Source organism: Cyclopterus lumpus, chromosome 7 (assembly GCF_009769545.1).
Source record: "Cyclopterus lumpus isolate fCycLum1 chromosome 7, fCycLum1.pri, whole genome shotgun sequence".
In the NCBI taxonomy this organism is placed as follows: Eukaryota; Metazoa; Chordata; class Actinopteri; order Perciformes; family Cyclopteridae; genus Cyclopterus; species Cyclopterus lumpus.
The window spans coordinates 12364102-12388262 of NC_046972.1; the positions used below are offsets into that span (position 1 = coordinate 12364102).

Below are 24161 nucleotides of genomic sequence, written 5' to 3' on the forward strand. Positions count from 1 at the left end.
ATTTCTAAATGTGTTACATACATGGACATAGAAAGAGAACTGGATATAGTGGTGGAGACGTTCATTCTTATGAAAGTTGCTCAGTGATGAACGTAGCAAATGAAATTCTGATAAAATTACACAGATTTTCCAGCGATCTTCTGCATCCATTGGGCCCATAGAACGATTATTTCCTTTAAACCCGCCTCCCAGCTCTTAGTCCAGCCTCATTCACACAAACTGAAGAAATAAATTATCTCTATTTGGCTATATTTTACAACTTTCAGGACCTAATGTTTAAATACGGGTTATTTAAATGTTCATACTGGGAAGTTGATTTACCATAAAGAAAGAAAAAAACCTGCTGATTTAGAGACGTCTCTTACTCGCCCAATGTAAGTCTATTGGAAAAAGTATTTTTGTTCCAAATGGCATCGCGTGATGGACCTGCAAGTTGTTATTCCATGCCACTCTGTGAAATTTGCCCCAAAGCCGGGCGCTCCTTCTGGGGCTTGGTTACATACAGAAGTTGTGACGTGTGGGTGTGACAGCTGTGGAATTGTTGAAAGGCATCTTTGAAAGAGCTGACCTGAGTTACAAAAAAGTTATGTTACCATGTTTCTGCTGTAGAGTGATTGAATAAAGACACTATAAGGAACTTTATGACTTAATCATCTGTTTAGTCAGAGAAGAAATAAGAGATTGTTCCTTGTTGTGTTTTCACCACCATCTGTTCCCTGTTCCCTCCACTCTTTCTTAATCCTCTTGGGGCTAACCAAACTTACCCTGGTCATTTCCCTCCAACCAAAAACTCTTTCTTTCCAATGTCCTCTGTGTCCAAGCTTCAGCATGATCACTCTCTCTCTCCTCCAGAGCAGGATTGGTCAGTCCCCCACCCTCTCTGCTGCCTTCCCCTCATTCTCGCTCCCTTCCTACTTAAATGCTTTTAGCATAAAGAGAGGGAGGGAAAGGGGGATGCGAGATCCATGGGGGAGGGGAGCTGAGTACTCACTCTGTTGTCACTGGCTAGAGAGAGAGAGAGAGAGAGAGAGAGAGAGAGAGAGAGGGAGAGAGAGGGAGGGGAGAGAGAAAGAGAGAGAGAGAAGGAGAGGGAGTGGAGTTGTGTCCCATATGTGGAAAAAAAGCATAGCAGTGTACACACAAGTCTGCTGTGCTCCAGGGATTATCGTAGCGCTTTCAGATCTGATGGAGGACATGCAGGCATGAGTAGGTAAGGCTGCCTGTCTTCTCTGCATCTCTGTGTTGATCTGCTGTCATAGCCTGCTGCTCTCCCTGCTGTTTGACTGGGCTCTGCTGGCTGACTGAAGTTGGATAGGGACCGGTGCTGAGCGTCTTATAGCAGCTCTCCTCTTTGGCCACTGATCATGAGACATTTCTCTGAGCAAACCAAACCTCTGAAATCTGCCTTATCCTCTCAGCCTCTCTCTGAACTGTGCAAGGACAGAGCTGTGTTTGTTTTAAGTGGAAGTTGCGGTTTGCTGCTCGAGTGCAGTTAGTTATTCTGGGCTGAGTGTTAAAAGTTGACTCTTCAACATAAGGGGTCGTAGTCGGAGGCAGTGTTGTACGTAGAGCCTGGGTGTCCAGGGACAGCCGTGTGGTCATTGCGTAATTTTTCTTCTATGTGAAACGGTATATGATTGAATATGAACTGGTAACCGACTTATTTAGTTTTTCTATATACTAAGAAAGAGATTATCTGTGACCATGTAATAATGTAAAGCAATACATATCAAAATGTTGCATTACTACTGTTAAATACTGTTAAGTTGTTTTATATATTTGAGTTTGCATTATGTTTTGCTGGAAAATTTAGTTTTTTCAATAAATACAGTAGCGTCACGTTTCGTTATAGATGGACTGTATATTTACAGAAACATGTTCACAGATTAAAAAAACTGGAAGACTATTTCAGTCATATCTCTCTTGATTTAAAATATGCATTGGTTTCCCAAGAATTGAGAAAGAACCCGAATTGACTGTTATGAAAAAAATACTTTTCCAGATTTGTTTTAATCTCCTGGGTTTGCTCAGAGAGGTGCCTCATATCAGAATACAATGACAGAAACTGGAGGATTAAACTGTCTTTAATCTGTGCATGATTAAAATATGACATTTACAACACAAATGTAATTAATTTTGAGAGATCTTTGAAAATAGACAAACATAGTTGGTTGAACTGATTAATTGTTTTAAACTGCTTGATTTAAATTGTCAATAAACCTCAAACAGAGTCGTATTTATTTTTCTCATTTTTAAAAAAACATTGCAAAGTAAAACTTTGTTTGAAAACATTTTTCCTCTGCATTTTGCTTATGCAGCTCAAAAAGTGTCCGGTCTCCTAAGAATGCAGTCTTTATTGCCCCAGTGCACAGAGCAATGGTATGCATGCCTCTTTTCGTGAGGCAGATTTAGAAAGCCCTCTTTAGGCTGCACACAGCTTCACAATCAGCTTAATGCCTGCCTATAATGAATACCCTTCTGTGTGTCAATTTGGCCGACTGTGTGTGTGTGTGTGTGTGTGTGTGTGTGTGTGCGTGTGTGTGTGTGTGTGTGTGTGTGTGGATTCTGTTTGTGTTACACTGATAAGGTTCTACGGTTGGTCAGTAACTCTATCATTCTCTGGGTGAATTCTGGGCTGTGTGTTTGTGTGTGTTTAGGTTTGTGTTGCCGTGTGAGCTTGTGCGAAAGGGTTGGTTGACATGTGAGTGTTTGTCCAGACATTGTGCAGCAGCCTGTAACTGCCTCACCTCTCTCTCTCTCTTTCTCTCTCTCTCTTAGGGCTGTTCTGTTGTCAGTGCGAGCTCATGCCTGTGATGGACTACAGCCGGACGGACGCTAACCTTAGCTGGCTTTCACAAAACAGCATTCCGCCTTACTGAGACCAGCTCCACAGAATGCTGAGTCCTATTGTCCCCTATAGTGAGTAGACTACAACCTTCTTTCTCTCTACTGAACAGCATGTCACATCGCAAAGCTTCACTTCACTTAGTTGGACTTTGTCTGAATCAATGAACCCCCACTTCTAAAAACAAGTGGGAGTAGACACTGTGTTCAGTATTTTGCAAATATAAGGAAAGAATGCTCAGGTGCACGCCTCATTGCAGAGACCTGACTTTTTTCCTTGATGTGCACTGTGGAAATACTAAACCCCGGGCACCGACCCTCTCTGAATGTTTCATCACCAGGCGGAAGACACCAATGGGAAAGAAAGAGGGACAGAGGGAGGTTTGAGGGCAGACGGTTTGAGCAATAGAAAGCCCTCGGTTCTGCTAGTGTCAGTTTACCAATACAGCTCAGGACTTAACACCACACATGCTGCCCAATGCTCCACCCTTTTTTTCCTGTTTTCTCTTTTCTCCCTTCAATGCTGACCTAATAACTGATGTGTCCAGTTTTGGCCTCCCCTTTGCACCCTCTCACCAGGTTTCATTTGAGTCCAGGGCTCTGGCTCTCCAAAACAGCATTGTGTGCCGGCCAGCATGGGGCTGCCTCCGTGGCCTCGGCCTCAAGAGACCCCTTTTCCAGTTCTTTAACTTGCCTCAATGGAGCATTATTGGCATGACAGTTAAAAGAAAATAAGGACAAATCAAACAGAATGGTTAAATTAAAAAAACGTTTGATTATTTTTTTTTTTTACATCCCAAAAATGGATTGCAGTCGGTGTAAGGCAAGTGTGGGGGTATGATAACTCCTACCGGATAAAACAGACTGATTGAAGCATCATGAGCTGTTGCTTGACAGTAGCCATGACACTTGTTTGCTTTTTCAATTTTGCTTTGTAAATTTCACCCTTGAAATAGCACATGTTATAGTCAATAGTAGTTTGAAACCTTATGTGTTATGAAACATGTCCTTTCACAAGTGGCTCTTGATGCACATCAACACGTTTAATGCCTGTTCTCCCAGACATGTCATGTTTTTTACCTTTAAAGATGTTCTTGCTTTAAATCCAGCTAATTTGCTCAAATACAACTGATACAAGAATAATTTGCAAGAACATGCATACTTATTTGTTCCATTAGCTCCCTGCACCCTGCTAGTCCACACTGACTGAACACACTCTCCCTGCTGCTAAAGAAGACAGCATATCCAAGAATGTCACAAACTGCTGGTAGAATAGTTAGCATGCTTTCAGTGTCTCCACAGGGCTTGTCCTTCATGGGAATCTTCTCGTGTACATTCATGCCTTTGTGTGCGATTTCTTTTACGTTCAGGATGTACAAAGATGGTTTTCATTGGCTCTGTCCAGAAGTTTCACAGAGTACAGAGTATCTCTGTTCTGCAGAGCTTCTGCAGCAGTGAGATTGTTTCAGAACAGCCTGCTAGTGTGCGTGTGTGTAGACAGAGGGAACGTTCCACGTGAGCGCTCACGGCAGTGTTATGTCGTCTTGTTGTTTACTCTCAGACCAGTGACACACAAACACACCTCTGTGCTCGCTGGTGACACTGCAGCTCACTGTCTTTTACTTAAAGACTGTAGTCATGAGTCTGCTGAGTGAAAAATACAACTGTGAGGGACTTTTCATATGTGCCGGACATGCGAAGACTCTCACCTCCGTGTTGGAATCCCCATTGGGGGATTGTTGAGCATTCACACTGTCCAATGCTATTTCTGACTACTGCTGTAAGCATTTCTGCCCCCGCACATAGATGGGTCCCAGTGTGTAAATGCACACATGGTGACAAATGGTTAGGACAGGTACACCCACAAACAGACTTCACTCTTTGACATCACGACTGTCCGACAAATTTAGTCTCACTGATTTGGATCCAACTTTAAGTGTGTGTGTCCTGTTGTTCCCCGGTGTGTCCAGTCCTTGGCTCTTGGCCCTTGGCTCCGGCCAGTCCGGAGGACTTCAAGCTGGGGCAAGCAGCCAGGGCAAGCAGCCATGGCCGGACCTGAGAAGAAACCTGAGAGAGATTCCAGGGGCCATGGATACTCCTGGTGGGATTTGGTGCAAAGAATCTGTAATCTGCACTTCAAACACACTCTTAAATCAGTCCCAGGCTGCCAACCCAAGAGTGCCCTAACTCTTGTTGCTGGGGCCCCCCGCTGGTGTAGCGATACCTTTTCTTTTAAAACAACACACACTCACACACACAAAGAAACTACACACCGGAGTCCAAATCTGGCAGTTTTTATAGCTCTCCTCTGACTGACCCCTCTCCCTCTCCTTTCTCTCGCTGGTTCTGTTTTTATGTTTTGTGTAAGTGTCTTTGTGAATGACTCCGCTAAGTCATGGAGTAGTTTGTATAGAAAAACAAGGAGTAGATCTCATCCTGGCTCATCCTGAATGAGCAGGTTGGAGGGCTGTGCCAGCGTCTATTCCTTTTGTAGGCAGAGTGGTATGAGTGCTGCAGTGGAGGGGCCTGTGAGGCCCTTCAGTAAACACACAGCCTGCCAAAGTGTGTGTGTGTCTGTGTGAATAAGCACAGGGATCATTAGTGTAGAGTGTGAATGGGCTCTAATTAGCCCCCAGTGTGTGTGGTTGTGTGTGTACATGTCTGTGTGTATGTTGTGCATGCGTTTGTGTCTACATGAAAAGAAGATTAGGGACCCATGGCCCTGTGAGTCCACTGGCCCAGGGCTCTGTCCCTCTGAGGGTTCATCAGCTCATTAAGGAGACCTCCGCTCCCGTTAAGGGCCCAATTAAGAAGCAAGGTGGTGAGGCTCATTTGGATGGCAACACTTCACTGGATTCCTGAGGCAGCAGAATTCAGAGGTCGACAATGAGACACAAATTCTTTCACACTACCAGAGCTAATTAGTAAATGACCACGCTTGAGAAATAACATACTTTAATCGTTATGGCATGATGTGTTTCTAATGCAGGGATCATAAAAGGCATGGCCACAGAGGGAAGTGTGGCTGTTGATATATTGAGCTTCCTCTAATTTGGGTGTGTACGAACAGAAAACAACAAATCCCAGAGCTGTCCATGTCCTGAGAGCGTAAGATGGGAACACAGTGGGACCAGGGGATTTGGACAGAGAGGAGGGAATGCAACATGCTCACTGGAAATGGAAGGGGGCGGGATAAGGGAGGTGGAGATGCAGAGAATCGGGGCAAGAAGGCGATTGCAAGGAAAAGAGCTAAGGAGGGGGAGATAGAACAGAGATTGGGGAGTGAGACAGATGGAAGGGGTGATTGGTCATCACAGAACCTTTGGACAGCTGTTCTCTGATATATTAGTGGACACAATGACCTAAAGCCAGCCTGCAGTCACACAAAATAGGGCCCCTGTTTTTCATGAAGGGGAGGGGGCTTGTACGGGGGTGGTGGTGGACAGGGCTCTGCCATTTGTGGACGTGCGTTAGCAGGCTCGGGGGATGGGGGAGTTGTTTCTAAAATTACGAGCATGAAGTGACGTATCCAGCAATTAATCTGGAGGCTTTCTAGTTTTGGAGAGTGCCAAGAAAAGGGCTGTAAAATGAGCATGCTCTCAGATTGGCGTTTGCTTTTTGCTGCACTATCATTAGCAATTCTAAACACGTTTGTCAATTAATCAATGTTTAACAAATCCCATCAAGTAGGCTACTGCTCCCCTCCATCTCCTCTGCAAAACAACAACTTTTAACAACCCTGAATATTCCTTCACCGCTAATGAATTCACCACATGGAAGCTTATTTTATTCAGTTTATTGACTGGTTCTGAAAAATAATTGTCTTTTATTCTATCTATTTTTTATAACAGACATGGGCGTTACAATTTTACTATTATCTTAGAAATACTCGGTACACGTCAGACTGTTTTCTACTAAAACCCAATTAAGAGCACACGCTGACAACAACTATTCTGACATCCCAACATGTCCAAAGGGGGATGAAACAAAAAATAGAGTGAGTCAAAGTGTTATTCTGATACATGGAGTACCGATAGCTGTATCCACAGAGAGAGGAAGGTGCAGAGAGAGAGACGCACACAGAGGACATCCTTCAATGCCACTGCAGGAGACGGGCTCCTTCCTCCTGGGATTCGACTGGTGAGGCGTGTTTGAAAAGAGCTGCGTCTGCTTGTGCGCTGGGCAGCAGGTGTGAAAACTCCCCACCAGAGCTACCGCACTCTTCTGTTATTGCATCTTTTTAGGGCCATGAAAGAGAGAGCAGATGAGCCAGAGGGAGCGAGAGGCAGAAAGGGTTGTGTTGCTTTTGATTGATAGTAGCCCTGTGATTAACACATAGATTCATAATAACTTTCCCCAGCAATGCCCACTTATGCATGTCTAATGAATTATGATCCTTGTTGTCCGGTGTGCGCATTATCCCTGTCTTAAGGTGCTTTGGGAAGGGCCTCAAGGACTGACCTCAAACTTCCTTTAACATTTTTTTGACAAAACCCCACACGATAAGGTTATTCTGCATCTGTGGGGAGAATATTGTTGGAGGTAATTTGGCATTTTATAACTTCACAATTGTACAATAGACATATTTCCACAACATATGTAAGGAATTCATACTTTTTTTGTATTTTGACAAAAAGTAAAATGTATATTTCATACCAAAGTGAGAGAACATCCAGAGACAATTTTCCACTATCTCAACCTGCCACGCTGTGAATTGTGGCCGACCTCTCAGATTGGTGTTTTTATGACAGACCAGGTATGCAGTATGCACCGGCAGGACGGCAGCAGACTAGTGAGAATGTCCTGCCTGATATTAGCGTCATAAATCAAAGTGAACTTGAGAATTGACAACTTAAGGAGCTTCAAGAGTGAACAACAAATCAAGATAACAAACACTAATAAATAACAGATTCTAAGTGCTTCTCCTTTTGCACAAAAAACTCAGTTCATGATTGTACAAAGCAGTTTCTTGGATATGTTTTCTGAAATGTACAGACATACTTTCTTCAACATATTTATGTCCAGCAAGAAGGAGTTTCAGCCTTCAACTCATTGATCAGCTTGCGCTTGCTGAATACCAAACAACTAATGCAGTGATCACAGCATCAAGTTTGTGATTCATCAGCACAAATATAGTGTCTGTCACACGCTGCCCTCTTCTCCACTTTCTGCCTGTCATTCTCATTTGGTACAGCGCTGTTTTTTGTATTGTAACTGCATTCATTTGAAGCTTTAAATTTTTTACATTACATTACATGTCATTTAGCTGACGCTTTTATCCAAAGCGACTTACAATAAGTGCATTAAACCATGAGTCCAAACTCAGAACAACAAGAATCAAGCAAGTACAATTTCTTCAATAAAGTTAAACTACAAAGTACTATCCGTAAGTGCCATTTAAGTGCTACTAAAGTGCTAAACAACAAAGTGCTATTGGTAAGGGACATTTAAGTGCTCCTACGGCATTTAAGTGCTACCTATTCAAGGTATAGTCGAAAAAGATGTGTTTTTAGTTTGCGACGGAAGATGTAGAGACTTTCTGCTGTCCTGATGTCAATGGGGAGCTCGTTCCACCAATGAGGAGCCAGCACAGCAAACAGCCGTGATTTTGTTGAGTGTTTAGCTCGAAGTGACGGAGCTACAAGCCAATTGGCAGAAGCCGAGCAAAGTGAACGAGGTGGGGTGTACGGTTTAACCATGTCCTGGATGTAGACCGGACCCGATCTGTTCGCAGCACGGTTCGCAAGTACCGATGTTTTGAAGCGGATGCGGGCGGCCACCGGTAACCAGTGAAGGTCGCGGAGGAGCGGAGTAGTGTGGGTAAATTTCGGTAGGTTTCTGTTTCTGAGATGTTTTTAAATTGAATCCCTGACATAATGCCACAAGAGCCGGAGCAGCACTCACAAACCAATTTGACACTGCCCTCTCTGCAGCTTTCTATTTGGAAATATTGAAAGAATTTTGTTTTTGGCAAAGTGGATTCACTCCCTAGACGGAATTACACTTTCATTGTGGAGGTCTTTGAGGTTAGCAGATTCATTTAGAGCAGAAAGAGCGAGGTTTTCTCCTGCAAGGACATTTTGATTCTTTTTTAAAATGTATATATTTTGTTAGTTATTGTGCAATAATGTGATTAGAAAAGGAGTAAAGACAAGTACATGGACACATAAATATCCAATAGAGATTATGCAAAGCAAGCCAAAGACAAACGACAAAACCACTTTTTAATTTTTCTTGACACAATATATTTTGTAATTGTGAAGTTGACCAGAAAAGCAGGTCTGCATCATGATATCTCTTGTTATTAAGGTTTTATAAGAGATTAGGAACAGAGGATGACAGGATTTATAGATCTATGGACAAGCACATTGCTCTCCCTAATTTGTGCCTGTGCGTGGAGGTTGCACGATGGACTGGAGATGTTGGTAGTTTTCTCTCGGTGGGTGGGGGTAGAGCTCAACCATGAATAGAGCCCTGATTTGATTGATCCACGGCGCTCTTGTTTACAAGCAGCCTCTTCACAATCGACACAGTTTAATTGCACACTGTCCCAGAAGAGTTGTTGCATCCATGTCCGTTTGTTCCTCGGGGCATGGAAAACAAAAGTGCCGGGAAGGGAGAAGGATGAAAGCAACCTCAAGGGAGCAGTGAAATGGCACTGGAGCCCTCCGTCTCAGGCTTCCTGCCAAGATAACGTTTCAACTCACCTACTTATACTTATTTTATAGCAAACCACAACACCGTCTAGAGTTCTACCAGCCTATATAGGCCAAAAACTACTCTGGTTTCACCGTGTCAACATGAGACTCAGTGGCTTTGTAGATGGCAGATTGGAGCATTTGAGAGCAGAAATCACAGATGAACCTAACATGTTCCCCCTGAGCCATAAGTAGTCTAATTTTGATTTTAGGGCCTCCTCAAAGTAAAGCTGGTTTCTTCTGAAAGAGCCATGCCACTGTCTTCATCACGCACTCCTACAATAGGATGCAGCTCACACAGGTCCCTCAATAAATCCCAGGCTGACACAAAAGCTGTCAGTGGACTGCTGCTGAATAGATTAATAAGATTTCCATAATTAGATAGGCCCCTAACAATAGGATCCTTTAGGCTTTGTCTCAGGGCCAACTGGATTGCAGAGCCGCGCACGTCTGCTGGACGGACTTCCACCACAATGGCCACGAAGACAGTAAGGCGGTCAGCAGAAGAACATCTGTCTCTCCTGGGGCTGAGAACACCCACCCACACATAGTGGGACGTTTCATGTGCATCCACATACGGTTCTTATCAAGCTCGGTCAATAGAAAAGTAGTCTCTTCACTATTTTATGTATACTTCAACCAATTTCTGTTCACCATAAGTTTAACAGCACAACTGATCAAATATATTATACTCTAACAAACTCCTTACTGACTGGATCACAGAGCAACTTTACTGCTTAAATTGAGAGCAACAAAGGCCAACAACATTATTGAATGAGGGGAAGACTCCTATTTTAAAACATACTGAGGTCCTTAACCATTCTTAGGAATTGAAATGTTTGGTTTTTTAATCCATAATCCATCTCTAATATGATTGGTATGGTTGAGTTGAATGGGGTGTGGCAGGAGAGAGACATGTCAAAGCCTTGGAGTTGAAAATTGTATAAGTGAAGGTTACAACATGATTACGTAGATCAGGATTACAAAATTCTGAAATTATTTGAGCAGTTTGTGTTGTATAGGATCATTTCAAATCTAGCATGGCAGTGAAATATATATTTAAATTAATCTCAGTATGTCCACACTGTCCTGATTTCCTGCTTCTAATCTTAGCTTTATTCCTGCCCCTCCAGTGAATTCATTTACATGATTGCTCTGATTTAAGCAGAAGTGTAGATTAGAGCTCAGTTCATTATGGAGCGCTACTGCTCTAAAAACCACAATCCAGCCAAGGCCAATATCTAATTACATGGAAAGGGCTAAACTGCTCTGCAACCCTGCTGTGTTCATCAGGGAAATGAATGGCAGCCTATCACTCACCTAACTCACTGTGTACACACAGAAAGAATTATTGAGTATAATGCACTTTTTTTTTTAGAAAGTAATTACTCTCAGATTTAACAGTGATATGGTTCTTATGCGCAGCTGGTCATTACGTTGGTCAAGGGGGTAGTGTGAGAGAAGTGCATTCTGTTTTGGTGCTACTGTGATGATGGAGTGGACAGCAGTTAGCCTGCCTCACTGAGTCCTCTAATGTCCGCTCCAGTCTGCTTAGAGAGGACGAAGCGCCTGCTGTCCACTCCTTCCCCTCCCTCTTCCATCCCTACCTCCCCGCTGCAGGTTTTATGAGCTCCCCTGGGCTCTCATCCATCTCTGTCACACACAGGCCCCATTATTGGGGCTGCACACTGGTTGGGCTGCAGATGGGAAGGGCCTGCAGGATATACATGGTTTCTGCAGCCCGGACAAAGGCCTGCGAGTCAGACCACAGAAATATGTGGTCATCTGGGTGTGGACAAGACAATGTCTTCAGCATGTTTGTAAAAAAGTGAACCGAGTGTGAGAATGTTACTTTACCTCTTGCTGTGGAGGGGTGTGTGGGTTGACTGAAGCCTAGGGAAGTACTCGAACTGGTTTGGCCATTGGAAACTTAAGGCAGTGGATTTGAATATGAAGGACATGATAATCCAACAGCCATCTGGTCTGCTGGTCTCATCTAACTGAATAAATAACGGGTGTAATCTGAAAACACACATGGGGAGGTTTGGAAAGCGGGTAAAGAAAGAGGGCAAAGTTAAGGAGTAAGCTAGAGAGGGCAGCAGCAGAATTGCAGGCTGTGGAGTTTGAGATTTGATTTAAATGGCAATAAGAAGCCTGGCTCCACACGCAGACAATATGAATAATGAATCATCAGCCGGCCACTGAAGGAAAGGCAGAGAGGCCAGTAATGATGGATTTTTGCTCTATTCCTTCTTACCTCCCTGTCTATGGCTGGAGTAGTCCTCACCTCAGAGTAAATCATGACACTTCAATAATGCCAAGCTATGTATGGAATGTCAAGCTAATGCCTCAGCAAGAGGTAGCGCTAGTCTTGCATTACTGTGATAAAATACCCACGTAAACATATATATTTTTCACAGTTGAACATACAGACACACAAAGAAATGGGCTTGAGAAAATAAAAAGAATAGTGTTCCAACAGAAATGTAGGAGATGCATTTTATACCTGATATGCATGTTTCACCAATTTCAGATGCAATGTCAGTTGAATGTTTGACTGGAAAATAAGACCTTTGCATGAGGGGATATTAAGGGAAAACAATTCATGGAACAAAAATCTCTTTCTTGACTGCCCTTTCTGGTGTTAGCTCATCGATGTGCTCGGTGCGTAGCAGCCATGATCAATCAGAGCTCAGCCAGTGCTGAAGTCAGCCAGAGGAACAGACATTCCACTTTCCCAATGTTCCATGGGAGACTGTGCTGATGAATAGCACACTATGCTGCAATTCCAAGCCCAACCCCCTCTAGCTTTCTCTCTTTTTCTTTCTTTCTGTCTTTCTCACTCTCTCCACACCACTGTCCGCACACACACACACACACACACACACACACACACACACACACACACACACACGCACGCACACACACACACACTCTTTCCCTTCTCCCTCCCTCCCTCCTTATGTCCAGCCGGCCACTGGGCCTTTGGAGCTCTGGTGTATGGTGGGTGGGTGGTAGGTGGGGGTGCAGTGCGAAGAAAGCAGGCATTCAGAGCAACATGCACGGGGAGATAACAATAGGTCCTCTGGGAGACCTGCAGATGTTAATAATACAGGGAATAGTAGTGGTAAACATGGTAAACCGCAAAACAACACATCCAACCTACTGATCTGCTTTCTTACTTATTCACCTCCCTTTAACCTTCCTTTCCCTCTCTGAGAATTGTGAGCCCCTTCTGCTAGCATATATGATGGTAACACTAGAAAAGATTCCTTTCCAAACAGAAGAAAGGCAATTTCTTTTCACTGGCTTCATGAAGATGAGGGCCTCCGACCATGTGTCACTGTGACATTGACAAATGTCTACTAATACTGCTTTGCACCGTCTAGTTTACTAATTCATTTCAAACCGAATGTAGACTGTTATTTGGACTATTATTTCTGAATAAAAATAACAGTATGTCTTGTCTCCGTGACGACTAAACAAAGGGTGTAGGTGCCGCAGCATAACGTGAACAAATCTTTAAAAAAGAAACACAAACTATATTAAAATAATAATCTGATGTATCTCAGGTATTCCAGTGTGTGTGTCAGTGAGTATTGTAACTTTGAAAGAGCCATTTCACTTTAAAAAAACACAAGTGTCGTATGTGTACAGATTGTAAAGCCCTCTGAGGCAAATTTGTAATTTGTGATATTGGGCTATACAAAATAAACTGAATTGAATTGAATTGAAGTAACATAACATTTTATATATTGGCAATCTTGGAATTAAAAGTTTTACCTTGAGAGTTATTTCACTTGTCAATCGAAGCCAATGGAGGGATGAACTTCTCTATTTTCAACTCACATGAAAGGAATCAATTGCTAAAAATTGACCCAGATATATTCATATCCATGATCACAAAACTCAGTTTTCTATCAAAGTTCCTCATTTCACCATCAATATACTATTTTCTGACATAATTGTAAGTATAGGAAAATTATGACCTGGTTCCCCTGTGTGTCTCTTTTGACAGGCCTGTTAAAGATGCACTGGAACCCAGAGCATGCCCAGCCTCTCAGCCAATGGCCTGAGCAGCACCTGGACGTCTCCTCCACCACCTCCTCTCCAGCCCACAAGTCGGAATTATACTCTGCTCGCGGTCGCAGCGGCTATAACTATGCCTGGGCCAATGATGATATCTCTGCTCTCACAGCCTCCAACCTGTTGAAGCGCTATGCTGATAAATATTCCGGCGTGCTGGACTCACCATATGACCGGCCATCTACTGTGGGCACTTACCCAGAGCCAGGGGCCTTTGGGGGCCTCAACCCCCCAAAAACTGAGCTGGAGCCCTGGCCACTGTCACACGGTACTGATGCCTCCTATTCCCTGGTGCCCCCTGGAGGCCATGACAGCCTCTCAGGTTCAAAGGCCATAGCCACATCTGCAGGCCCTCCAGGGGTTAGTAGTGTTTCGGTGGTGAACAGTAACCTCTCAGACTCAGGCTACAGTGGCAGCAGCTCCTGCAGTGGCTCCAGTGAGTACCCCTCTAGCTACAATGGCACATATCTTTCCTCAGGGTACTGTCCCCAACCCAGTGCAGCACTTCCCCCTGTCCCCCTCCACACTCTCCAATCCACCCCCACCCTAGTGCCCAGCTATAGCCCTACCACACCTGTCTATAACTACCCCCCTAGCACATACCCTCCCCAGACCAGCCTTGCCCCCAGCTACAGCCACCCCTCTGCAACTTACCTTCCCTCCGGTCTACCAGCCCCTACTCCTGTTCCCTCGAGGCCCACAGTGGTAGGAGGCAGCTATAGTTACCAGATCACCAACCTTGGGACATCTGAGTCTGAAGGGACATTAAAGAGAAAAGCATTTGAGATGAGTATAGAAGATGATGAGACTGCAGATGGGTCTCGTTACAGGAAATATAGCTATGAGCCCTTGAAGGCTGGGGGAAACTCACCCTACAGTGTGAATGACAAAACAGAGTGCCGGGGGAACGGCTTCAGCAATTTAGGCAGCACAGACCCTCATACCTTCAAGGCTAGTAAGCCCTCTTCCCAGCCCCTAGTGTCTCCTCAATATGGGGCAGTTGGGGAGTACAGCCCTCCAGCAGGCATGACGGGGGAAAATGGCGTGGCAGAGCAGGGCTTCATCCAACAGCAGCAGCAGCACCGCTCCCAGGCGCACAAACGCTCCCCATTGTGTGCTCCAACTGTTGAGACTATGAAGAGCCCAGACCCCCGACTGTTGGACCTTGTTAATGGGGAGTTACTGGACTGCAGCCCAGCACTGGGCTGGGGCGAGCTGGCTGGGCTCACCCATGTCAAGGCTGCCCTGGAGGAGGACCTGCTGTGGCCCGTGTTGAGACCCAGTCCAGTGATGCGGTCACCAAGAACCGTCCTGCTCTTTGGCCCCCGAGGAGGAGGTAAGACGACGCTGACTCGTTCTTTGGCCTCACAGTTGGGGGCTTCCTTCTACCGATTAAGTGGAGCCATGCTTGCCTCTAAAGGGAAGGCTGAGGCGGAGCACATTCTGGGGTCTCTTTTGCAGGTAGCAGGGGCACGGCAGCCCTCAGTAGTGCTGCTCAGCCAGGTGGAAGCCATGGAAGAGGAGGGGCTGAGACAAACACTGCTGACCACCTTGGAGAAAGCCCAGGTGGGGAGCACAGGTCTAGTGATTCTTGTATGTGCCACCGGAAGGCCAGATCTGCTGCAAGATGCAGTTCATCGGAGCTTTGCCAAACGCTATCACGTTGGGCTGCCAGATGTGGGTTTGCGCAGGCAGGTGCTGCTGCAGGCGCTGCCGCCCCAGGGCTGCAGCTTAAGCGAGAGGGAGCTGAGTGCTGTGCTGCAGCGCACAGAGGGCTTCTCAGTGTGGGAGCTGCTGCAGCTCTGCCAGCAGGCCCTCTCCTCAGCATCCTCCCCCTCTGGGGCCATGCATGGCCACCCCTCATCCTCCAAGCCCCCAGCCTTCACAGACTTTGAGAATGCCTTCTGCAAGGTGCGCCCACACACCACCACAAAAGAACTGGACACTTGCATAGAGTGGAGCAAGATGTATAACCACTGAGAAAGCAGCCAGTCACTGTACCTGGACTCTCCATCTTTGCTTTGATATGGAAAGCCATGGGAATGTTTTCTTGTTGTTCTGTAATTACAGATTTTACAGCCAAAAGAGCCAGAGAAGTTCAACGATACGGGAGAGCTGACAACGTTGTCTTACTGGCAGAAGCATGCCATAGTGTGCTGTTTTTGTTTTAGTATGAATATCCACAATGTTTTATTTTTCCCAAAGAAAAGAAAGATGAATAGGCCTTGTTGAGTGGGGTAGTATATTAGTATTTTGGCCAATGGGAAAATCAGATTATATACTATTTGGATACTCTCAGAGATCCTGATTAGCCTTCGTCTGGGACAAAATCAATTGTTTGTTGCTCGGTGACGTGGTCCAAGATTATGGATAATCAGGGTTTGGAAAATCCCCCCTTTGACTGCTACTCTCAGGATCCTATTTATTGCCAGTCCACTTCCATGTTATCTTAATGCTGATTTAGTCATTGGATTGTCACTCATTATTTAGTCAGAAGGGCTTGGGATCAGACAGAAAGATTTCAGTAAACCACAGTTTTTGACCAAAAATATGTCAAACCAAATGAATCAGCAGTATTGCTATATTTCACAAAACGGACTTGTCCCCAAAATCTAAATAAATATATGAATCTTTCTCAAATCCGAAACTTTGCTGCAGTCCATCCCAGGAGTTGGAGTTCTGCAAATAAAACCTTGCAGAACTCAACATTTTTGTTTGGAGAAATACTTCACACATATCTTTATTCAATTCACTTGCAAATAGCACTACATTTCAATGACTTCATAAGTTCTATATACATATGTTCTTGATCTCACATTCCTCGTCATCTGCAGTTTTCCTGAGAATCTCACTTACAGAACAAAATGTGTACCTACAGCGTGTCTGTTTTCTCTTACACTTACTCCTTTTGTGTTATTAGTATGTAGTCTTGTTTGAAATGCTCAGGAAGAATTTCTTTACCTCAGAAATATGAAATAAAGAATGTATGTAATCTTAGGGTCTTAGTAGAGAGTGGCGTGAAGCGAGAGAAAGAAGCGAGGAGAAACCTGACAGTCTTGTAATACCCACTACCGCTGGGCTTTTACCTCGGGAGAGACACTTGAATATGCTACAAAGAGTAACATTGAATGTAATTCAGGTATTTCAAAGGATATTTGATGCCATAAATCCATGTATTATTATATATGAATATACAAACATGTTTTCTTTTCTGTTCTTTAACCCTTTATTTGTATTGTAGTTTATGGTGGATTGATGATTGTCTTCAAGAAATGCTATGTAGAATACAGAAAATATTCATTTTTTTGTTGGACAAACTGTTCACTGCTAATCCCAGTATTGTTTCGTGTTTACATATCCTGTATATGCATGTCTGCTGATAATAGTTTTATGGCTGCAAGATACCATTCATAAATGTAAATACAATGCAAAAAATCATACATGTGCACACACAGTGAACATCTGAGCACAATAAGAAAAGAAAGAAAACATAGATGCAGAATCAGTTTATAGATTATGTCTATATGTACCTTTCAGAAAATCCCAAAGTCTACGAACACACACTTTTTGTGTACACAACGTTTAGGCAATCTAGAAAAATCTCTCCTTTTCCACCAGTTCTGTTTTAACAAGCTGGAAAACGCTGGTCACTGGAATGCTGGTACAGAGGTCGCTCATGTTAGACTGTTGCTATGGTCCTCAGGAGGTATACACAGAGTGATGCAATATCTCCCACTGCCCTTTCCTCCTCTCTGTCTCTCCCTCCCTCCCTCATCATTATTTTCCTCTTTTTCTCTCTCCCCAGTGCAATCTCATTAGATTGGATTGCCCCCTGGCCACGAGCCCCAGTGGCCATGTGGCGTTGCATCCTCTCCCCACCCCCCTTCTCCCTTCCCTTCCCTTATACCGATTCCTCTGGAGTGGAAGTGGTCTGATTGATGTCCAGCAACCCTATATCACAGCACAGCCGTCCCTCTCCAGCTGGTGGCTTCAGTCATGCCATACAGCCAGATCAATTAGAGTGACCCCCGCTGTGCATACTGATCACAGTCTCAGAAACTGAAAACACATTTACAACTTACAGAACAACCCCTGCCTCAAGTGGCATGGTCTAGATAATGCTTGTGACTATTCACATGTAATTAAATATTAATGATGGTACAAGTAGCTCACATGTTGATGTTTGTTGTGCCCACCACTCCAGACAGTTTGTCCAATAAAACAAGCTTTTATTTTTTACATGTTTTGATCTGTTCTGGCGGTAACTTTGTTCTTGGTTATTGTACATTTTCTGTAACCATTTCTACCTCATTTTTGCGGCATATTGTACATGAAAGTATTTATTTCATGTCTTTTTTTTATGTCTGTTTTAAACATGATAATAATGTTCTTTAACTGTAATGGTCTACCTCAAAAAAGACTGTATTTTAAGAAAAGAGTATCACACAATATTAAACAGAATTTGTCCATATTGCACTGCGGTTATTTCTTTTTTTTCCCCCTTTCAACAGTTGAAGGACTGCAATTGACCAGAGTGCAGACATTACATGATGGTGGTGCTTTCCATATATATCTGTATCTGTAGCCTGGCTTGACCCCAATGTTAAGGTCAACATAGTTACTTAAACTGATTGATAAATTCACGTAGAAACACAAAGGACCTAGTCAATGGACAAAAGAAAAAGGTACATAGTGGGTTCATGCGGAGGTGTGCTGCGGTTCTGGACGCCGCAACGCATAAAAACACACGCACGTGGTTTGACACAAGCATGTTTTCAGTTGAGGCCATGTGCTGTGATGGTTTTTCTGTGTGGGGGTGAAGGATTTGAACGAAAGCTGTTTTTGTGTGTTTTGTGTCTATACGTCTGCCAGCCTGCACGTGTGTGTGTTTTTATGCTTTGCGGCGTCCAGAACAGCAACAGAAGCAGTGCTAGCACACCCCTGAGGCTTCAGGCACAGAGGTCCTTCCTCCCTGTCACTGTCTGTAAACAACTGCTCGTCCCAGCGGCCGCCCTGTGCTATTTCGGGTCTTGCCTGACATCTTTCAAAGACTCAACACTAACTAAGAGAAGAAGAAAATCTGAGAAACTCTGTGCCAAGAATTGAAAGTTTAGTCGAGGCATGACTCAGGATTTCTAGTTATGTGCGTCAAAGCTGAGTTTGAAACATCTGAGACTGAATCCCAGTAGAACAGTAATGCTGGTGGTGTTGATGCCAGAGTAATTAATAGTCTAATAATGATGCGTAGCTTTGTTATCAGCAAAACCTTGTGCTGAGGCCGCCCTTCATCCGCTGATGAAGGATAATCGTTTCTACAGCTGTTTAAAAAATGATTTCCTATTTTTCTTGTCACAAACTCAATAACACAATCCACACAACAAAATAACCTTGCAAAGGTTGAATAGACCATGTTGATATGTGAGGTGAGACATATTTACATCAATTTACGTTACATCAATACTAAATTTACACTACAAGTATGAAACATTTTGGCAAATATAAGATCAAGCATTGAATATATATATATGAGTATTGCTGGAAGACAATTTGTGATAGTTGAACAAAGACAAGGACACTGCTCACACACACTCCTGCCTTTTATATACTTTCAGTCTGTGAGTCACTTTCCATCCAGTAAGCAACTGATCACCAGTTTGTCCTTTTTGTCCTGAGTGATTCCTGTCCTGCAGGAAGTCAATCATGTTCTTCTTCCTGCTGATTGGAGGTAATTAGGCGAGCAGAGTTTGTAATTGGATAATAAAAGATGCTAATGAGCTGCTGTCCTATTTACTCATACAGTGGCAGTGAATAGCAGGACACATCTCTGCCACACTTTCCTCACTGCGATACAGCTGGAATAAAAACTGAGAGCCTAACATTTCACAATAATCAAAATTAATTATATTAATCAGAATAATTAGCTGTTTATAGTTGGGTTCATTGGATATGTGAGATTAGAAGAACAATTTGCATAATAGCAAATCTTAAATAATTTGATGATGTCAAAGGTGTAATTATAATAGAAACCAAAGCTTTTGGATGCATTTATGACTATTGTTTTTGTTTAGTGTTCATGAATTGTTTTGTGCTGATTGTGAGATTTTAAAAAAGGTGTACCCCATGCACTCAACTTAAATTTCTATATTATTTTTATTTTATTTTATTACAGAGTTCATGTTATACAGTTATTTATGGTAACAACCTTCATAAAAAAAAGGTCATTCTCTGAATCTCATTTCACACAGACCACAGCCACTCTACCTGTGCCGTGCTGCTGGTCTTCCATTGTCCGGGCCTTGATACTGACAAGGTTGACATCAGAGGAGAGCTCTGACACTGGGTGAGTTAGGACTGCCAGCTGTTAACAATCAAGTCTATTTTGAAGTCAGGGACATATGGACCCCCAGGGCAACTAGCCTCCCCCCCCCCCGCCCCCCTCCCCATCCCAACACAGCCTACAACCTCCCAGTCCCCTGGTCCCACAGATAGCCATCCCAGCTGTATTGGTTCCAGATGTTGAAAAAAAGCTGCAGTAAGAGCCCTTTACCTAAGAGGACCCCAACAAATTATAGCCAACATGCACAGAGAGTGATAATGCAGCAAACAACAGTAATACAAACAATGATCTGAATATATTTTAACACCAAGCCTGCAACCGACAGACAGCTAACAAGCATTAAGCGTTAAACATTTGAAGTGAAAGGTTTTAAATATAATATAATATTCTCAAACTCTCTACCATTGCAAACTGTATTTAGTATCCGGGATCAATGTAGTTTAACCTGAGATATTAGCTGTTTTCTCAAATATTGGCCTGACTATTAAAGAGTCTAATCTTGATGGTAACTGGCTCCGAGTCCATCAGCTCTGCAACATTTGGTAGTTTTGTACAGAGTAGCAAGACCTAATGAGAAAACACAGACAAAACTAACCATGAGCATCAGATGAAGTCTGCAGCTCCAAGACAGACAAATAAACTAATGTGAAACATTGATGAGGAACGAATGGCACAATGGAAACTGTTCAAGTTGTTTGAAAGGAAATGGTCAAATCTTTGCAGCTGCATTGTTTCTGTGTTGGACAGGTCAATCAAAAATCTGAGGAAATTAGGTTTGACAGATGGAATGTCCTGGTAAAACATTTTGGCCTGCCCCTTCTCACATGACTAAAATGTGATCACTGAATAAATAAATAGTAAATAGGTATATAGAACAACAAAAGAAACAGAAGGGTCTCTGTGAGAACAGCAGCAGAATCCGATATTTAAAAAATCAGATGAAGAAGTTAACATGAAACTCTTCATGTTTGGGTAGTTTTCTTCATGTTGGGTAGTCTGCAGAAGATCATGTGTGATCTTTGATGGCACCTAATTCCAAACAGACTATTCAACACGACGAGGAAGCAGCTTTAATGCAGCTCTATACCTCCCTCATGTGGTCGGTCCAAAAACATATTAAACCACACGTTTTACCTGATTGTGCCATGAAGACACTAAACTCTTAAAGAACATTATTACATGTCATTTAGCTGACGCTTTTATCCTTTCATACACTGTAGACACAGCTACTGGGAGCAATTCAGGGTTAAATGTCTTGCTCAAGGACACATCGACTAGGGCGGGGATTGAACTGTCAACACCCTGATTGAAAGACAGACCTACTAACCACTAACCACACATTCAACCCAGCTAATGGGATTTAAAAATGGCAATGCAATACCACAATGAAACATGGTGTGACATTTTATATTCAATGTTGTAAAACTCAAAACACATTTTCACAGCCATAAAAGATCTACAAGTATTACAACTTCGAAACCTCACACACACCAAGTAGCTGAACTGAAGCACATTAGCGACCCCCAGTGGATATACATGGAAACACAGAAAAGTAAATTATATCCACATAATCCAGTATAACAAATCATACATTTGCCTCAAGTCGCAATCTTTGCAGATATAAGTATATACATATTTAACGTTTTACATTTTAATAACAATACATCATATTTGACCCCTTTTTAAAGGTGAGGAGATCATAAACTATGATGACAGACATGTGAAGCTTCATTAAAAAAAACATAATAGAAGCTATGAATGTAATTGTAATAACATTTTGGAAACCATAAACATTGTATCTTTCTGTGGTTTACAGACAAAATAATGGCGGATATTAAGCATGTTTCTTTTCTTTTGCCTATATTTGTATATGTGGAACAGAGGTAATCCAAACAAAATGTAAGGTAATCAGAAAAACAAGATGAAACGCAAAATATATCTCATCCTGCCTCTTCACACAGACAGATATAGCAAGTATATAAAAAGAGACTAAAAACCATAAGAAACACTGTATGTGGATTTATTTGCTGCACAAACTGCATTTCATTCCTGCATGGAATTGTCACATTTTGCAACTGTCACACTGAAAAGGGAAAATTGATATTGCAATTGAAATTAAGTTTGATCAATTATCATGTTTATTAATTATCATTTTAAGTAAGCCATTAAGCTAAATGTCCAAATTAATTTCGTTTTTTGACTTGTTATATCAAATTGGACAGATCATTGCTTAAATAAGGGTCTATGTCAGTGTTTTTGGGCTGTAAAAGCCTCTGTATCACCATGAATAGAGGTGCATTAATGATCTGGGCCAAATGAGCCGCTTTATGAATGGGTCCAAATTGAATATGGGCGGATACGGGCCGTATCTGGTGGCCTCCTATGAATCGCCACCTTAACGTGGTGGAGGAGTTTGAGTGGCTCAGTGATCCTGGGAGCTATGTTGTCCGGGGCATCCCAAGGCAAACAGGTCTCGGGGGAGAGCCCAGACTAAGAGCGGTTCAATAAACCCTGATGATAAGCAGCCCACGGACTGAAGCTACCTTGCCCGGACAAGGGAAACCGGGGCACCCTCCCGGAGCCAGACCCAGGAGGGGAGCTCGTCGGCGAGCGTCTGGTGGCCGGGCTTTCGCCCATGGGGCCCGGTCAGGCTCAGCCCGAAAAAACATCATGGAGCAGCAGTCACCCTGTGGACCCACCACCCGCAGGGAGAATTATCGGGGTTGGGTACTATGTAGACCGGGGGACTCGGCTAGAAAGACCTGGCAAGCCCAAACGTGTAGTGAGGGTGAACTGGGAACGTCTGGCAGCGGATCCTGTCCGGGAGGTCTTCAACTCCCACCTCCGGAAGAACTTCTCACAAATCCCGAGGGAGGCTGGGGACATGGAATCCGAGTGGACCTTGTTCAAAGCCTCTATTGTGGACGCGGCTGCTCGGGGCTGTGGCCGGAAGGTCATCGGTGCCTGTCGTGGCGGCATCCCGAGAACCCGGTGGTGGACACCGGGGGTGAGGGAAGCCGTCAAACTGAAGAAGGAGGCCTTTCGGGCCTGGCTGGCCCAGGGGTCTCCTGAAGCAGCTGACGGGTACCGACGGGCCAGAAGGCCTGCAGCGGCGATGGTCGCGGAGGCTAAAACTCGGGCATGGGTGGAGTTCGGGGAGGCCATGGAGAAGGACTTTCGGTTGGCCTCAAGGAAGTTCTGGCAAATCATCCGACGGCTCAGGAAGGGAAAGCAGGGTCTACCCCAGGCTGTTCTCAGCAGGGGGGGGGGGGACTGCTGACCCGGACTGGGGACATCGTCGGGCGGTGGAAAGAGCACTTTGAGGAACTCCTAAACCCGGCCAACATGTCCCCCGGAGAGGGGGCAGCGCCGGAAGACTTTGGGGTGGATTCACCCATATCCCTGTCAGAGGTCGCTAAGGTAGTCAAAAAGCTCCTTGGTGGCAAGGCGCCAGGGGTGGATGAGATCCGCCCTGAGATGCTGAAAGCGCTGGACATTGTTGGGCTGTCTTGGTTGACACGCCTTTTCAGTGTTGCATGGGGGTCGGGAACAGTGCCCATGGACTGGCAGACCGGGGTGGTGGTTCCCATCTTCAAGAAGGGGGACCGGAGAGTGTGCTCGAACTATCGTGGTATCACACTGCTCAGCCTCCCGGGAAAAGCTTATTCCAGGGTGCTGGAGAGGAGGCTCCGACCGCTTGTCGAACCTCAGATTCAGGACGAACAGTGCGTATTCCGTCCCGGTCGTGGAACAGTGGACCAGCTTTTTACCCTCGCAAGATTACTGGAGGGGTCCTGGGAGTTTGCCCAACCAGTTTACATGTGCTTTGTAGACCTGGAGAAGGCTTTCGACCGGGTCCCTCTGGGGTTTTTGTGGGGGGTGCTGCGGGAGTATGGTGTGCCGGACCCGTTGGCACGGGCCATCCGGTCTCTGTACGCCTGCAGTAGGAGCTGTGTTCGTCTCCTCGGTAGTAAGTCAGACACGTTCCCGGTGGGTGTTGGCCTCCGCCAGGGCTGCCCTTTATCACCGGTCCTGTTCGTGACCTTCATGGACAGGATATCTAGGTGCAGCCAGGGGGCAGAGAGGATCCGGTTCGGGAGTCTCGGGATCGCCTCTCTGCTGTTTGCGGATGATGTGGTCCTGTTTGCCTCCTCGGATCGTGACCTCCAGCATTCACTAGGGCGTTTTGCAGCCAA

The 24161-nt window shown here is 44.3% G+C and overlaps 1 protein-coding gene across 5 annotated transcripts; it reads left to right on the forward strand.

Moving 5' to 3' along the window:
- The first annotated feature begins 1050 nt into the window (after window positions 1–1050).
- Window positions 1051–18102, forward strand: si:dkey-157g16.6 (uncharacterized protein LOC561837 homolog). Of its 5 annotated transcripts, XM_034537459.1 has the most exons (4): window positions 1051–1210; window positions 2779–2919; window positions 13561–14964; window positions 15090–18102. In XM_034537459.1, the coding sequence occupies exons 2-4, from the start codon at window positions 2895–2897 to the stop codon at window positions 15521–15523; spliced, it is 1863 nt and encodes a 620-aa protein (XP_034393350.1). In that variant the 5' UTR covers window positions 1051–1210; window positions 2779–2894; the 3' UTR covers window positions 15524–18102. The 5 variants fall into 5 exon arrangements, with proteins under 5 accessions (XP_034393350.1, XP_034393345.1, XP_034393348.1 ...); XM_034537454.1 differs by having other exon boundaries at window positions 13561–18102; XM_034537457.1 differs by having other exon boundaries at window positions 1051–1206; window positions 13561–18102.
- Window positions 18103–24161: the final 6059 nt, after the last annotated feature.

Bases quoted from the DNA above. Each gene is read 5' to 3' on its own strand.
- si:dkey-157g16.6 (XM_034537454.1), top strand. From the start codon at position 2,895: ATGCTGAGTCCTATTGTCCCCTATA. The intron at 2,920-13,560 runs GTGAGTAGACTA...CTCTTTTGACAG, and splicing joins GAGTCCTATTGTCCCCTATA to GCCTGTTAAAGATGCACTGG.